We start from the raw sequence: 17,329 nt of genomic DNA, 5'->3' as shown, positions 1-17,329 counted from the left end.
AATGCCTTTCTGTTTTATTTCCGTTTGTTTGATCAGGTCTTTCCTGAAAATGTAAGACTAACTTTAGACACAGGAACATTAGAACAGACTGAATGGACACTGATGCATAAACACACAGAGTTCATTACAGGACCTAAAATGATACAGCACCGGTGCAGGCAGGGGCATGCAAACTATTTCCATAAGATAGCAGATGCATGATAGACCAACAACGCATGCTATAAGACAGCCTCTTCTTTAAATAAATGGGAAGCAGACTTTCACAGGTGAAACTTGAAAGAGTCTTGATATGCATCTTATGCTATGCCTCAGTTATCAGTTACGATAATATCTAACTTTGTTTACTGAGGAACTGCACAGAGTATAACAGACACAGATGTGATATAAAGAGTGTAGGTCAGAGTCCAACACACATGGGCTCCAGAGAAAGGTGTGGACTCACACAGCAAACACTCTGACTCAGACTGTAGTGAGAGTCCAGTACAAGAAAGGATAACATATATTTGTATGCTTTATTATTATCATTTAATAAGAGTTTGATTGCTATTAACTACTTGTTGTACTTGTACAGGTTTTCCTTTTAGCTACAGCCTGTAAGATCCACACAAACAAAATGAATACAAGTGTAAGATTAATTATTCTGGGGTGTTTTATTGCCATTGCCCGAATAAGCGAAGTGTCCAGGGGCGGGAAAGGAGTGCCAGGTACAGGTATTACGCTTTCCACACTTCCACCATACAAGGTGCTCTCTGGCGCGCGCTCTCCCCACCCCTCACTCAGTCTGTCAGGTGGGGAGCTTACCTTTGTGGTCACGTGACGCGTCTGTGCGCTGCACCGGGCTAAAGGTGGACTGCTTTGTGCCGCGGTGACTGTAATTCGACTGCCGTCGTCTGAGTGTCAGTCGACTTCGTCTGTGATCGTAGCTGGAAACTATTTTATTTTCTCAATATGTCTGTAAGTCGGAGAAACTGGTCGGCTTTGTCCAGGTAAGATTCAAGGACTTCTGGGTTTCTGTAGCGACTAATTACCTGTGTTACCTGCGTTTCAGAGCGATGCCCGCGCCTATGCTTTTTAATAGATGCTGGATGTTTAGGAACGCGCATAATTGTTGCATGTTGCAGGGTTTTCACTCTGGCAACAAAGCATCCCAATTTGGAAGAAATGATTTATTACATTCATATAGTAACTGTGTAACATGCAGTCAAACTGTGTCGGTTGGTGTCACTGTTATACTGTCACTTCTGCCTTTTTTTGCCCGTTACAGTCTAGAGATAACGGAGAGTTTTGTTCTGTTTGGCCCTTGTTGAGCTCAGTTAAAAAGGAAACACCAGCCTGCCGCTCTGCAGCTGGCTGATTGAATCCACTGATAATTCTTTTTAAACAGGATGCAAAATACAGCCACAAAAAGCGGTTGATGAACAAGTAAAGCAGGTTCCCTGTAACGCTTATTAATCTTTTCTTTTAAAGTACAAACCAAAAACAAATAGTGTGGAGGATCCACTCATCAAGTTCTCATGTACAGCACGCTGTTTTACATGTGTCCACCACCCGTTATCCTCACTGAGCCTCTGTTGTTTTTGTTTGTTTGTTTTTCCATATTCGCTGATTGTCTTGATTCAGCCTTGCACGACAGTGGACAATGGAGGACGAGGAGGAGGTGGAGCGGGAGAAGAGGAGGAGGGTGAAGAGCTCAAGCACCAGTGCTGACCAAGATGATGACTTCAGCCCCACTCCCACTCCTACAAACACATCTGCCAGCGAGAGCGCCTTTGGGACAGACTCCTCAAGTGAAATGTCCCAAAGCTCCAACAGGTTGTTCTCATAGTTTAGTAAAACAAATATGTCACGTTGGACTCATACGCTGTCTAAACACAATCCTCTTTGTGGACTTTGTCTGTGTGACTGTTTTGTTCTTTTGGTTTCTGAAGGCCTTTTTAGTGGTTTCAAACTAGCAAAGGGATGATTCTCACAGTTTTGCCCCATGGGAGTGTTTCTGTATACATTTCAAACCCATGAAAACACCTGATACTCACGCAGGGAAAGTATGAAATGCTGTCAGAAACCCCGACAGCTGAGTACCTGTCTTCAAAGAGCCTTTTATAATAGAAACCTGATCAGATGCAGGAATCTTTTTAGGTCTCTCTAGAGACCATTCATCACATGTGTTGGTCATTAATGTGCACATATGTACTGTTTATTGCCAGCATGGAGCAGGTACAGCTTGACTTTGTGGAGATGCTGCGAGTGCGTGACGAAAGGCGAAGGATGAGGCACGTGGAAACGTTGAGACAACAGAAGGATGGAGGGGAGGATGAAGCTGAGGTCAGCAAAGGAGGAGGTGCCAGGGTAGAGCTGCTGGGAGACATGGATGAAGAGAAGGAAAGTGTTGTCAAACCACAGCCACCAGTAAAAACATCTTCTCACAGTCCCACCAGCAGCAGCAAAAGTAGAACCAGCATCTCAAGCAACAAAGTAAGAAGGAAGTTGCTCCTTAATTTCTGGAAGAAAATCTAAAGAAAAAAACATCTCACAGATCTTTTAAATGTGCTTGAGTTTCACAAGACTGCAACAGTGAAAGTCTGTAAGTCAGCTGCCAAATAACGATGTAAATCGAGATTTTTCACGTGATTATTTAGAACTTTTGTCCACCTGGAGTGGAAGAAACAAGGTCATAACCTCAGTTTTGATTAAATGACCAACAGAGAGATTTTGTTGATTCTCTGAGAAACGTTACAAATGATAAAACATGAACTGACAGATCCTTTGACAAGAAAGCACCAATCTTCCCTCACACACTAAGTCATGACACCAGTAGCAGCACCCTGTACAGTTAACTGCTATCCCACACAGAGGGGGGAGTTAATTATTCTCTAGATTTTACAACAACAAACCGTTTTTTGTAGTGCAGCATATGATGTCATTTTTGCTATTAAAGACCAACGCTGGTGTGGGCATTTTCCTCCTGTGCTCACAAGAAGAAGTTAGAATCTACTTTTAACTTACAGCTTTAGAAAAAGAAGACAACCCTTTACTCCCCGTCTTGTTTCCGGACTTGAACTCTCCCCGCGAGTCAAGTGACCATGCAAATCATCTCTAAAGCTTTGATAAGACGTGCTTAAGGCCATAATTTGAACTTTATCTTTTATTACCTTCGCAGGCTGCTTTAGCTCTGTGTATCTGCAAATGAGGCCATAACCGCGCCGTGTTATGTAATGCAAGGTGTGTCGTCTGTACAAAAGCTTGTGTGCTATGTGCTCATGCTGATTGTCTGCCTGTTTCTTCCTTTGTCAGCATGAAAATGAAGAGTCATCAGGCAAAGACCCTGATCCAAAACCCTCCTCCAGCCCAGCTCGCAAGTTTGTCAGGTTAACAGTGACATTTCTTTTTTGCTGCTCTTTTGTTCTTTGTTGGCTGATCACCTAAAAGGATCAAATGCATTTTATTTAGATAAAGGTTACTGATTCCACAAATGGAAATGAAAGCACCAGAACAATGTAGAAATATAAAAGAGAAAACAGGACGTATAAGATTGTTTTGTACAGATTGTGAACCACATAAAGATAACCAGAGAATAAGATGGAAGAGTAAAAAAAATCTGCCTTCAGTTTTCACGTTAGACGCACTTTAAGATTTAATTTAGGCAACAGATCAGAGAAAACTGTACTTTCAGTGGTCACTAGTTCCTTTCTCTTCAACTTCTCCTTAAACTCACTTCTCTTTCTTGCCTTTCAGTTCTGTCTCCATCTCACTTGACAAGAGTCCATCTGCCAGCGGGCGCACAACTCCCATGAGCCCCGGTTCTCCGTCAGCCCCCTGGTCACCTCGCGAACACTGGACTTCCCCCCAAAGCCCTGTTCACAATGGGCACACAGAGGAGGTAGTTCACCACACACACTCGCACAAAGAAACACAAACACAAATAAACTGACATGTTCGTCTCAGCTTCAAGCTTTGCTTGTCAAATGCTGTATAAGGCCAGGTAAGCACTGACGCTGCATCTTATCAATCCAGTGTGGGCACCAGCGCCCTCTGGTGTTATAAAGAGTAAAGGTTCCTTATGGCGGTAAAAACAGTCTTGGCTCCAGAGAGGTACCTGCAGCTAAACAGCAAACCTAAGTTGTTTTAATTTCTCTCAGACCGGCGTGAATCGCTCCACCAGTGGAAACTTTGAACAGGCAAACAAACCTGCCTTCATCAGACAGAGCTCCAGGACTGTATCTTTCAGGGTAAACACTGACACACACGCACACACAAATACATGCACGAGGACACAAAACCATTCAGGCATTCTTCCTGGCAAACGTCAGCATGAACTTTTGCCAATTTGACTGTTAAAACACGATTTTATCTGCCGTCAGCTTTCAGAATATCAGTTCAGGATAATTTGCTTGTGCCAGTCAAGCTTCCAGCTCATGTTAATAGCTACATGAATATTGACCAGCTCTTACTGCTGACTGGTTGCTTTGTTAACACCCAAACACATCCCCGTGCAGAGGATTATTGAGCAGGTCACTTGCTGTAAGTGCCGCTAACACGCACTCACACAGGCTCGGTCTTCCACAGATGATGAGAAAGAAAGAAGAGGATCCTTCGCCGCTCCAGAGGAGGTAAGGAAACAGCCTTGTGTTCATTTTGTATCAGCCTCGCTTAGTTGGTTTGCTGACTTGCTTCTTCTGTTGTAGCTCCAGTGTGAGGATGGCCTCCAAGAAGTTTGAACCCAACACCGTGAGATAACTTTAATTGACTTTCACCTAATATGATTGATAATCAGTAATCATTCATCGCTTATCCATTATTTTCTTGTTTGGCACTTTACAAAAACACAATTATATTTACAGTTATAGGATTATGAGATCTGTAGACCTGCTAGCACTACACACAATGTTATGCACAATTTACAGTGTTGATTGTCTTTGTTTTGAAGCAGGACCAAAATGAGGATGAAAACAAAGCGTCATCTTTCCAGAGAAAGTGAGTTTGACAATTTTTTAATCTTTATTTATTTGTTTATATTTTATTGAGTGTAACTGATTACACTTGTACATTAATGTATTCTGTCTTCCCAGCTCTAGGCAGAGGATTTCATCTAGATCCATCCAGGAAAAGATGGAGAGGCTGGCTCAGGCAGCGCAGGTCAGCCTCTCAGCCCTCCATGTACTAAAGGGGAAATTATGTTCCTGTGTTCTGTAGCAAACATCAACTGTCAGTCGCCAATGGTCTTCTCTTGGCTCTTCATCCACAGAAGTCCGAGCTGACGCGATTCCCAGATGTCACCCAGAGGACTCTGGTCCTGCTGGAAGAAGTGTCCAGGAAGAGAGAGATCTTTGAGAAGGAGCAGCAGGTGCAGAGCCCCACCAGCCCCGGAGTTTCCAAACAGGTACACTCATCATTCGCCCAAAAGCTCTTTTCAGTATTAGATGTGTGCGTAGCGTTAGTTAACAAATGATTTTGTAACTGTTGTTGATTTCAGGAAATTAGAGGCTTGACATCAGGAATGTCAGAGCGGATCAACCGCTGGCTCCACAAGAGCAACAAAGCTGGGTCTTCGCACAGTCCTGCTGTAAGTGCAGTGTATGGAAGCCAGGGGGCAGTATTACTCTTTGAGCTGTAAGTCCTGGCTGAGCAGGACGTAGTTCGTTGTTTGTGTTGCCTACATTAAATTAAAGAGTTTGCCATTATGTAGGTAACTACATAAAACGCATGACTGTCGTTAATCGTGAAGAAAGTTCTGATCAATTAATTCTTTTTAAACACAGATTTTTTTCTACTCTGGTAAACTCAGTAAAGTCATTTATGGGAACGTTTCATTTAATTTCAAAAGTAGCTCAAAGAATTTGATCTTAAGAATTTAGAGTTGGATGTTTAACTTAATTAAGCTGTTCAGAAAGCTTCATACGACATACCCAACTTGCTGTTAGATTTAGCAGTGCATGTTTTTGGCTGCAGAAATCTTATCTTTGTTATATCTGAGCAGAAACAATATCTATCTGGGTAAATTCATAAGCACACTTTAAAGCAGAGGGTCGCCTACAGAAACACTGGCATGACTGACTTCGTGCTAATCTGTCCTAACATCACTTTTGTCAGAGTAGAGTGACCCGTTCCTCCTGCTTTGTGCCATTGGCTTTTTAGCAGTTATCTACTGAGCATGAAGAAATGCTTAAGTCAGTCCAAATTGTCAGACGACATAAAGACCATTTTAGGGTGTGTTTACAAAACTATTTGCCCCGTAAGAGGTCCCTGCTTCAGAAATATTTCAAGACTCCAGATTTAAAGAGTGTTTTTTTCTTTCTCTTCACTGTAATAAGAACTGATATAATGATTCTGTTTCTGATTTGTAGGATTTGAGACATGTGGACATTTCTAGTAAGAGGAGCCTGTTTGAGAATAGCGGTGAAGACAGTGTCTCTAAATCCAGCCCTGGAAAAATCTGAAGTGAAGGAAGTTTATTTATAATGTCCAACAGGTAAGGATACAAGTGCTACTGAGTTAGTCTTACATGCTGTGGAGGCAGATTTACCAACTCCACAAATGAAGCAAACAAGAGGAAGCCGTACATGTTTCACTGAACTTTAAAGGCGCTCCTTCAATTATAAATTGCTCTTATTGTGCTTGTATTTGCAGGATTGCAGGATTTTAAGATGGCGAAGGGAGAGGCAGAGATTTGGAAGATTAACGGATTTGATGACTGAGTGATTTTTTTTCCCCTTTGCCGTCAAAGCACAAATGTAAAACAGGCAGGAGGAAGAGAGAGAAATGGCCTGTTGGGTTGTATCTTTAGAGGACTGAAAAGGAGGAAACTGCTTTTAAAGTTAAAAAGCTTCTATCTTACACTTTTGCTTTGTTTCTTTAAAAAATAAGTGTGCCTACTTTTAACATTAAAATACCCCCAAAAAAACGTGTCAGTGATGTTTTATTTGTTCGCCTTAACGTTGTGTAATTTCTTTGAGCACTTTAAACAGGTGAAGGTTTAAGGATTATATCTTTTACTGAATTACACTGCTGGGATTGCTGGAGTTGTAATATGTGTGTGTCTTGTTTAATTTGCCAGTGTAATTTTTTTCTTTTTTTTTTTGGTTTCATCTGGACTTGTGGACGAGATTCTGTCTTTCTAAGTAATAAAATGTTTTACTACCATAACTGTCTGTCACTATTTCTTTTTAAATAGCCCTGGATGAATAAACGCACTTTACCTTATCTCAGACCGGGATGCATATAGATAAGCGCTCCGTGCCTGTGTTTCGTCTACAACAAGGTGCCATACAAGGAAACCAGAATGTGTGTGTGTGTGTGTGTGTGTGTGCGCGAATCAGCTGTCTGTGATCTTTTTGGCTCTGCAGCCCACAGTCATGCTCACGGCGGCCTTTTTGGGAAATGGCGATAAAGGAGAGTACATGCTATCTAGAAAGTTATTAATAACACAACAAGGGGTCCTAAAGCCTCATCCGCACAACACAGTCCGTCCTTCACCCGCTGACACTCACCCCACGCTCCCGTTAGAGAAAGTGGGACCTGTCTTGTGCTGCAAATCCACTCTCTCCGGGTCTCTGTCTTGATCCCTTCATCTGATCCTCAGGTACGATTGACTAACTGTAACGTAACGTGTGCACACGAAAGAAAGTGTTTTAACTGGAAAATATTGAAGCTTTTATTGATTTGAACAGAAAGTGAAAAATTCATGATTGGCTTTTTTTCTAAGTAATCAGATTTGCTGCCGCGCACCTGAACGCGCCCTGTCATGTCAGACAACGAGGAAGTGGTGGAGGAGTATGAGGAGTAGGTTGGATTTTTCTTCTACTTAAAATACTTCTAAATGTATCCCGAGAGTACATCCACCGTTTGTCACTGACACGTGGTTTCTTTGCAGCAACTGCATGATCATTTTACACTGTCATGCATTTGTCTTTTTGATCATAATAGTAACGCGCCTATGTGATTCATTTTCACAGGGAGGTGGAAGGTAAGACCTCTCATCATGACTCATACACAGCGCAGTCACTCTGTGGTTAAAACCCTGTTGTGCAGGCAAATGCTTTCTCTTGGCTAATCCGACGAGCGTGATGTAAAAACTGCTGTACTGTATACTCAGTGCGCTCTTATAAGGATTTAAGAGGAATACAAAGACATGTTGCTAATTGTGTGTAGTTTGAATGAAATGTCAAGATCATCCATAAATCAAACGTAAATGTTCTGCCTGTTTGTCAACTCCTAATCAGGTGTAGGAGGAGGTTATTATATGTATGTGTGAGAGTTACAGAATTACCGTGTAAAACGTTTTTCATGGTAAGTTTAATTATAATGCAACACAAAAGCACAAATTATATGTGAAGTCAGGAATCGCTAGTGGGAAAGGTTTGCCTTAAGGACTTCCTGCCAGAAAGTTTTCTTTTCTATTCTTTTGTTGCAGCTCGGTGTGGTTTAGGTAAGGATCACAATCTGGATTAAAAATGAGCGAATCAAATGCTTATATTATGATTACTCGTAAGTCAGTGTTTCATTAGTTAGTATCATTAATTGATTTGACTTTGTGTGCTAGAAACAACAGTTTGTAGAGTTTGCACTTCTGGTTATGTGAAAAGATTGTTCACGTGTTTCTCTCTGCGGTTTCTCCGGCTGCACGACACAGAAGAGGAGGCCGCTGAAGGTACTGACGGCGCTGATATTTATAAATGAGTGTCAAGGTCATCGATGAATGCTTTTGTCACGTTTCAATAGCACACATCAAGGGTGATGTGGAGGAGCGGTCGACAGCAGTTATCCTGAGAGTCTCTGGGATAAATAGCAGCGCTGTGACTGAGCTTCATCTATAAACACATTTAAAGTGATTGTGATTAATCTCACTTTGAAAGAGATTCTTTGATGTATTTGCTAACTTACTTTGCTTGCTCAGCTATTCTTATTTATTTAACCTCCTTACATTACTTTAATTACTTGACTTACTCTGTTTACTTACTTCACCTACTTCTCATCGCTTTGCTAACTACTTTTCTGCTTTGCTCATCAGAGGAGCAAGGGGTAGATGAGGAGGAGGAGCAGGAGGAGGAGGAGGAAGAGGAAGGTATAATTGGGCAGATGTAATGTTTTTCCCTGGCACAGTGCATTGATAGCAACCTGAGGGTGAATTTGTTGATGTGGAAACCACATACTATGTTTGCTCGTTGCCTGTTTGTTTATAGAGCAGTTTCAGTCTAAGAAAAAGAAAACAAAACGATGTGGACGCAAAACATTCAACAGAATCAGACAAGACAGAAGATATCAGTTATGTTCACAGGATGACTCCTCTCGTCTCTTTCCCTGTGACTGTACTAAAGAGGTTATTGATCAGGGAGAGTGATTATTCAGGCTTAGTGAAAGTTAACATTCTTTCTGTGATAAGTCATTATTTGCTTCCTTCTCCACCAGAGGCTCCACAGGAGGAAGACAAACCTGCTGCAGAAGAGGAGGCCAACGAAGAACAAGGTAGACGTCACTAAAAACTTAATGCAGACTTCCCCAAATATGGGGGGGGCGCAGAGCCATTGCAGGGGTGCGCGGTATGAAAAGGAAAAAAAAACAAACAAACAAAAAACAACAACGTTTGGACACGACCTGGGGCTCCCACACAAACGCAAAGCAGGAGATGAAGCATCGCTGAATATGTTTCCAAACCAACTTCATTCTAAGCCAAAGACTAGAAAATCTGGTGAAGCAAATCTGCCCTTTGGCTTCACCTGCACAGGTGCGGAGGTAGGTCTCCCTGCAGGGTTGCTTTTCCCTGCGTGGGGAGCAGCGCTGGGCTGTTTACATCACGGACAAACAGGATCCCACAGCTGTTTATGTTTTTAAACCCATTTTGCACAGAGAAGCATTTTTTTAAAATGTATTGATCGCAGTGTTGAACATTATTACACAGGAAAAACAACCACGTGTAAAATAATGACACCGTGACGCCTCTGCCTTTGTAATGGAGGGACAGTAACTGCGTGTAAAACCTGCAGATAGAGACACGATACTGTTAATCTGACTGTCTGCTCTTCATCTCATGTAAACAATAACGTGGCGCACAGCGTGACGCGGAAAAAGGCACATACCTTTGACTTTGCGTGATGAGCTCTGTATTCCACGTCCACACGTAAACGCAAAAAAAGGAGTTTTAAAAATCTCCGTTCTCGGTGATTCGAAACGCCGTTTACGTGTGAACGAAACAGCTGCGTGTTCAGAAACACCCGTGTAGGTGCGGCCGCAGCGTAAAAGAGTTTATTTTATTACCTGTAATTTATTGCAGATTACTTGTATTTGCTTAATTGTTTACTAAATGTTTGAGGTGTAAAATAAACCGCAATGGAGCAAAATGTGTGTGTGTGGTTGGAGGATGTGTGCGTGCGTGCGTGCGTGCGCGCGCGCGCATGGGGGGAGGGGGGCGCGAACATTTTTCTTGTAAAACAAAAGGGGGCCCAGCAAAAAAAGTTTGGGAACCACTGATTAATGGGAGAAATGATAGCTTTGGGCCTGTGTTGACAGCACAGTGAAGATGAGTAATGTCGTTTACCAGTAACCATCACTCACAGGCAGGGAGATAACATGCTATCTCAGACACATTGGTATGTGACAGTCTGCACTTGAGGATCAAGCATGCAGGTTTTCTTAGTCACACCAGAAGGGCCAGCTGGGCTGAGTCCTCCAGCCCCTCCCAGCCCCAAGGCTTTCATTTCTTAGTCAGAACCAGGTGTTTTTCACTGTTTCGGTGTCTCACCTGCTCCCACTGAGATCATTTGAAATGGGAGGGATGTTAGACTTATTCTTACCTTTTGGCTCCTTTATACTGATAAACACCGTGTGAGCTGTCACTTTCCACAAAGATAAAAGGCAGGCGACTTGTTGACGTGCCAAAAAAAAAAAAGCACGACTACACCCTTCCCTTTACCAGTTCAGGTTCTAATTAACCAAGTTGGCAGCATAGGAAACTAGTCTGGGCCTATCAGCTGACTGGACGACGTTTTAGGTTTCAAGCACGGTCTAGCTGTCCTCTATTATTACGAAAACAAAAAAAGAACTTAGCTGCTTCTTTTGCAGAAAGCTAAACTAAAACGAAAGTTTTTCTGGCATTCACTCATAATTATTTGGGTCATTCAAAGGTCACTGATCCCAGACCTTCTTGAGAAAGGAACCATTTGCTATCAGTGCTTGCATCTCTAGATAACGTCTCGCTTGTCCCGAGTGCATTCATGCAATGTGGCACATGAAGCAACACTTCACAGATGAGCGCCTGACTTCCTCGGTGCTCTCTTTCAGTCTTTCCCCGTCTTCTCACTTACGCTCTTCTGTCATGTGGCCATCATCACTCACTAAACGACTGTTTACTGTGGCGTAATGCTCAGTCATTTGAGATGTGCTCTCACAAACCCTCTCTCAAGCATGTTATTTTGGTTTCAGATGGAGAAGGCGAAGCAGAGGAGGGAGAAGGTAAGTGAATGGGAATCTCGTTTTGTGGCTCTGTTGTTCTTGGATGTTCTCCCTGACATGAATCACACATCATTACTTTTATTATTAATATCAGCACAAATGGTGTAAACAGACTTCAGTGCCATAACCTGCGGGGGGAACTGGCAGAATTTGTGATTTTGTGCAGTCTCATTATTAATGTGTGGTCTGCACTAACTCATTCATACTTTCTGCTTGACTGTCTTTCATTAACAGAGGAGGAAGCAAAGCCCAAATTCAAGTAAGTAAAACGCACGGATAAACACGTTTTACGATAGCATGGTTATGAGTAACAAACATACGACGCATAAATAAACAAAGAGAGGACTCACACCACTGTGATCCATTTGTTATGTATCATACCAGCAGCAAGCTACGTTTTCACAACTCAATGAGGTTGCTTGATACGATCCTTCTACATCAACATCTTAAGCTCAAAAGTCACAAAGTAATTTCGTTTTTACTTTGTTTTAAAATCCAGGAAGTGCCCCCCCCCCCCTCGATTTAAACTCAAACTGTGGAACGTCGTTCCCCTCGCTGCCAAATTAGCTCCCTTCATTAAATCTATTAAAACTCACTGCCATTTGAGTCTGTGTGATTCCTCATTGTGTATCCTGTGGCTTTTTAGAAATGTCCATTCCACCTTTTCTCAGCACGTTGTTTTTAAAATGTGCTTTACAAATACACTTGTGTTGAGAGTTGCATTGACCATAAGTGGCCGTTTTGATTGTTCAGATTGAATTACTTTGATTTAATAAAAACATTTCCAGAGATCTCTTCTCTAGGCTGTGCCTCTCTGCTCCGGCACTAAGAAAAGAAAATCCCAATTTCTGTCTACATATAGTGCAGTTTGTAGAAACTACAGATATGCAGCTACTTCTGAGCAGCAACAGACAGCAACACGTGCAAACACAGAGGGGACAGTTGTTTGGCACATGCTTATTGTTTTTGATCCTCATTTGACACCAACTGTCATCACAACTCAATTTCCCTGTTATTGATCTTTTTTTTTTTAACTAAATAGTTCTTATTTAACCCACGCTTGTTAGCTTAATATCTTTTCCTGCTTTTTCAGGCCATTCATCATGCCAAACCTTATTCCCCCTAAGATCCCAGACGGCGAGAGGGTGGATTTTGATGTACGTGACACAATACAGTACTTACTGTGCATGGGCTTTTGTATCCTGGTGTATTATGTACAGGTCTCAGGGTGGAGTAGACATGTCTTCACAGCTTTCACTCTGTATTTTTCTAGCTTTCTCTAAGCCTGCTTTTAATTTAGGACCAAAAACAAATATGTGCATCAGTATAACATAGAACTGGGTCACTGAATCCAACAGGATATACATCGCAAGAGAATGGAGAAGGACCTGATGGAGCTTCAAACTCTAATCGAGGTTCACTTCGAAAGCAGAAAGAAGGAAGAAGAAGAGCTCGTTCAGCTCAAAGAAAGGATTGTGAGTGCCCCACACTACAGCCAGTCAAATGTAAACCACTTCCCACCTCAGACATTACAGATCTGCTTTAGGATCTGTTTTAATGAGATGTGATGATCTGTTGCTCAGGAGAAGCGTCGCTCTGAGCGAGCAGAGCAGCACAGAATTCGCAGCGAGCGAGATAAAGAGCGACAGAAGCGTCTTGAGGTAGAGTCCTGTTCTACGCGCTTTAACACGGTCTATAAAGTGGCACGCGTTTCACCTCGGATCGTCTTTCTCTCGGGGTTCTAGGATGAGAGGATTCGCAAGGAGGAGGAGGAGGCCAAGAAGAGGGCAGAGGATGATGCAAAGAAAAAGAAAACCCTCACCAGCCTCCACTTTGGAGGTTACATGCAAAAGCTGGTGAGTCAGTGGAGTTTTAACAGTGGGGGTTTTCAAAAAGCTCCACTAGTAACTTTTATAACAGAAATTATTTTATTTTTAAAGACAGACAAACGGAGTGGCAAGAGGCAGACAGAGAGAGAAAAGAAGAAGAAGATCCTGAACGAAAGGCGCAAATCTCTGGACATCGAGAACATGAGTCAGGAAAGACTCAAGTAGGTTCAGACGCACAGAGCAGGACTTAGAATCTGTAGGTTTGTTCACTTACAAAGAAATGTGGTTTCATTTTAATGGAGAGAGACGAATATGAACCAAAAATTAATCAATGCACTGCCTCAACTCCCTGTGTGTATCAAGAACACGTGTCCATTACATGCAAATCATCTGATAACATTTTGGTCATGTGGAGGTTTTATTTCAGGATTTTAGTTAATATTCTGTCTCCCTCCATTAAAACAAATACTACCATTAAAAATAGAGACTCTTCATTTCTTTGTAAGTAAGCAAACAAATTCAGCAGGGCATCAAATAATTATTTCTCCCACTGCATGTTTCATTATCTCACACAATAGCTATTGCATTTTTTCTTCACGACACACAAAATTAAAATAATAAAACAATGAAAATAATTCTCGTTATAATAATTTGTTTTCCAGAGAGAAAGCTAAGGAGCTGTGGGAGTGGATCCAGCAGCTGGAGGCAGAGAAGTTTGATCTGCAGTACCAGTTCAGCAGACAGAAATATGAGGTGCGCTCAGCTAATTGAAGAAACAAAGACACGGCATCAGTGAGACCTGGTCACAGTGTAACAAAATGTTTTCTTCATTCCAGATTAATGTGCTGAGGAACCGTGTGAGCGACCATCAGAAAACGTGAGCACAAGCTCGAAATCCCATTTTAATTAAAAGTTTAAAACATGTAGTTACCATAGAGCGCACATATGATGTCACACAGGTGTAACAAAATGCAACAGACAGGTGAGGTTTGGGACAATAACTTGATTGGAGAGTGTCAAGCTATGTGTGTGTGAGAGCATTAGAGTCATGGGAATTTAAAACTTATAGTGAGGCGGGGTTAAAAGAAAGAGAGAGGGAGTGTAACACTTTGTTAGTAACAATAACCAAAAAAAGTAATATAATTAACAAACAAATGCTTTAAGAGGTGAGGAGAAATCAAACAAATCATATATAATAATTAAATGAGTGATCAAGAAAAGAAAAGAGCAAGTGTGGACAAAGCAGCAGGTCACCACTGGAGAGGCCAATGAGATGAGTGAGGAGAGGCTGACTTTTAGTTGCAGCTATGAGTGAAAGCCCTGAACGGTCGTGCATCTCCCTTAGAGCGACTTGACAGAGTTTTGCATGAATCCCTTCTTCTGTGATTCATGCCGGTGTTTGTGGGGGAAGCTTTTTGTTAAGAAACGACCGTCTCTGAGGCCCAAGTGGAAAAGCTTTTTGTTTTCAGACTCCCTGCAGTGTCACCAAATATTGTGTATTCACAATCTCACAGCCGCCTTGTCCTAACTCGGCGAGCTGGCTGGGTTTGGTCATCTGTCATACCTGTCAGGGATAAAGTGAAAGAACATGATGTCACTGTTATTTTTGAACAGGGTGCAGGAAGATTTCAAAACGTAACCGTGCAACCTCGCTACGATCTGTGCCACATCAGTTGTGTCTGAATCACAAACGCTTCTGTTTTTCAACAGGTCAAAGAGGACCAAGAGAGGACTGAGGAAATAGATGCTGATGTGCTGAGTGACAAGTATTATCATCCGCCCTGTCATGCAGCCATTGCCTCAAACCAAGCCCAGGCTTTACGGCCACACCCAAGTCACACTTATCTTCTTACGGTTGCCTTAAGCACAGCTTGGGTCCAGTTTTCCAGCCTTATCTCTCGCTCTACTTTTTCAGGATAATGGGGATTTAAAAGTGTAAATAAACAGTCTCACTTTAATGACTTGCTTTTTGTTCTTCCATAGTGTGCATGAGTTGCTTTGTTGGCAATGAAAAAAAGTCATGCAAGACCCGATGACAGAAAGCTTAAAGCAAAGACATCCTCTTACTGAAAGACAGGCTCTAACATGACTGGAGCTGACATGATGCTTTTTGAGCTGACGCCCAGACATCCACCCAAAGTTCACCTATGAACACACCCACACTAAATTGAAAAAGAATGAATAATTTCCATTATGCATATTGCAGGTGGGAAAATCCTTCTTGTCCTGTAACTTCTCAAGTTACAGGACAAAATAAAGAACTGCCAGGTAATATTCAGAGTATGTTTTTTTTGAAAGAAGGAAGTTATAATTTAAGGGGTTTTTGTAACTTCAAAACAATGAAGGTACGTACTACAAGAAAAGGCTTTTGTGTTTCTGTTCATGGAGTGAAACTATGGAACAAACTGAATATGGAATTAAAGCAATGTCCAAACATAAAACTGTTCAAAAAGAGTTATAAAAATATGATCTTCTCGATCTATAAAGAAAAGGAAAATATTTAAATTAAGTGAATGTCTCTATTTAAAAACAAACAAACAAAAAATTCATGATGTGATATTATAGTATATAGTATATCAGAAATCTGTTCACTATTTTTATTACAAATTATATCAGTAAGGAAGCTGACTAAATATTCACTGATAATTTATGGGACAGGGGTGGGATTAAATAAGTGTATACTTCTTCCCACTCCCTTTCAACATGTAAATTAATCAGAATGTTTTTTTGTATGTAATTTGTATAGTATATATTTTTTTCTCTCATTTCTTTTCTAAATGTACTTGTATATTGTTCACATGTTGAAATAAATTACCAATCAATCAATCAATCAATCAATCAATCAAGTGTGTCACCAAGTTTCATATGAGAAAAACTGCAGTTTCTCAGCAAACAGGCAGATACAAGCCCAGTTATTTAGTCTGAAAATACTCAAAATATGCACAAGAAAGAACAAAAACGCTGAAATGAGACACTGAGAATGTCTTTGTGATGGCCATGTGGTGTATAACTGGTCACAGGAGCAAAGAAAATGCACGTCATGTTTTTAACTGCTTCTCCTCAGCAAAGCAACAATTTTTTTTTTTTCATTTCATTTATTTATTCATTTTCAGGCACAACAAATACCTATATTGAACATAAAATACACAAAACAAAAAACAAAACTTGCCTGAAAAAGGAGTGGGACGAAGAAAACTTATTAAATCCCACCCCTATACTCACTCATCAACAAAAAAAACAAACTTCCCGCAGCTACGCCCATCATTGCATACAGACCCATCAACAGCCCCGGGCACATACAAGCATCTAAGTGGCAGCTCGCAACCAACAATTAGAGCCTTCATAACTGAATACAGAATATATAAATTATAAATTGCATTACCACAGGTAACAGGCAGTAATAACTACAAGTAACAGACACACATACATATACATACATATATATCTACACACACAAGTACATATATGTACATACATACGCACACTTTATTTTTTATTTTTTATTTTGGAATCCATACCAGCAATGGTAAGAGGACAGACATTACAGAGCACACTAAAACCCATCATTGAGTATACTGTGACCAGACCAACTGTTTGTAGAGAAATTTAAATCTATGAATATTTTTGCATTGTTTCAATTGTAAACTCAGACTGTTCCAGATTTTCACACCACATACAGACACACAAAAGCCTTTACGGGTTGTTCGAGTTCTGGGTAATTTGAATTCTCCAAAGCCTCTCACATTATAAACCTTTTCTCGAATTTCAAATCTAGTTTGTAAATTTGCCGGTAAAAGTTTAGTAAAAGCTTTATACAAAATTATGGATGTATTGTAATTAACCAGATCCTGGAATTTAAGTAACTTTGCCTGAAGAAAGAATTTGTGAGTATGATCTAGATAACCAGCCTTGTGAATAATACGCAGTGCTCGTTTCTGTACTGTGACTCATGGATTAGTTGTATTTTTATATGTATTTCCCCACACTTCCACACAATATGTAAGATATGGAAGAACCAGGGTACAGTACAGAGTACGAAGTGCATCTTTATCAAGGAA

General features: G+C 41.1%; 2 protein-coding genes across 3 annotated transcripts; both read left to right on the top strand.

The window, feature by feature from the left end:
• The first annotated feature begins 850 nt into the window (after positions 1-850).
• Positions 851-7,134, top strand: lad1 (ladinin). 2 transcript variants are annotated; one of them, XM_085444507.1, is made up of 14 exons: positions 851-986; positions 1,621-1,812; positions 2,205-2,472; positions 3,292-3,365; positions 3,733-3,877; positions 4,137-4,226; positions 4,564-4,607; positions 4,683-4,725; positions 4,928-4,971; positions 5,067-5,133; positions 5,243-5,377; positions 5,471-5,560; positions 6,342-6,466; positions 6,625-7,134. In XM_085444507.1, exons 1-13 carry the CDS (start codon positions 949-951, stop codon positions 6,432-6,434), a joined length of 1,323 nt encoding a protein of 440 aa, XP_085300633.1. In that variant the 5' UTR covers positions 851-948; the 3' UTR covers positions 6,435-6,466; positions 6,625-7,134. The 2 variants fall into 2 exon arrangements, with proteins under 2 accessions (XP_085300633.1, XP_085300632.1); XM_085444506.1 differs by having other exon boundaries at positions 4,925-4,971.
• Positions 7,135-8,556: 1,422 nt separating this feature from the next.
• tnnt2a (troponin T type 2a (cardiac)) lies at positions 8,557-15,229 on the top strand. The gene is made up of 12 exons (XM_085443911.1): positions 8,557-8,644; positions 9,403-9,459; positions 11,413-11,442; positions 11,677-11,701; positions 12,536-12,599; positions 12,801-12,917; positions 13,026-13,103; positions 13,188-13,298; positions 13,383-13,492; positions 13,934-14,024; positions 14,108-14,148; positions 14,982-15,229. Exons 5-12 carry the CDS (start codon positions 12,546-12,548, stop codon positions 15,013-15,015), a joined length of 636 nt encoding a protein of 211 aa, XP_085300037.1. The 5' UTR covers positions 8,557-8,644; positions 9,403-9,459; positions 11,413-11,442; positions 11,677-11,701; positions 12,536-12,545; the 3' UTR covers positions 15,016-15,229.
• Positions 15,230-17,329: the final 2,100 nt, after the last annotated feature.

This window comes from Copadichromis virginalis, linkage group LG20 (genome assembly GCF_057382275.1).
Source record: "Copadichromis virginalis isolate Kocher_CV1m ecotype Utaka linkage group LG20, C_Virginalis_male_GT1.1, whole genome shotgun sequence".
In the NCBI taxonomy this organism is placed as follows: domain Eukaryota; kingdom Metazoa; phylum Chordata; class Actinopteri; order Cichliformes; family Cichlidae; genus Copadichromis; species Copadichromis virginalis.
This window is presented reverse-complemented; position numbering and strand designations above follow the sequence as displayed.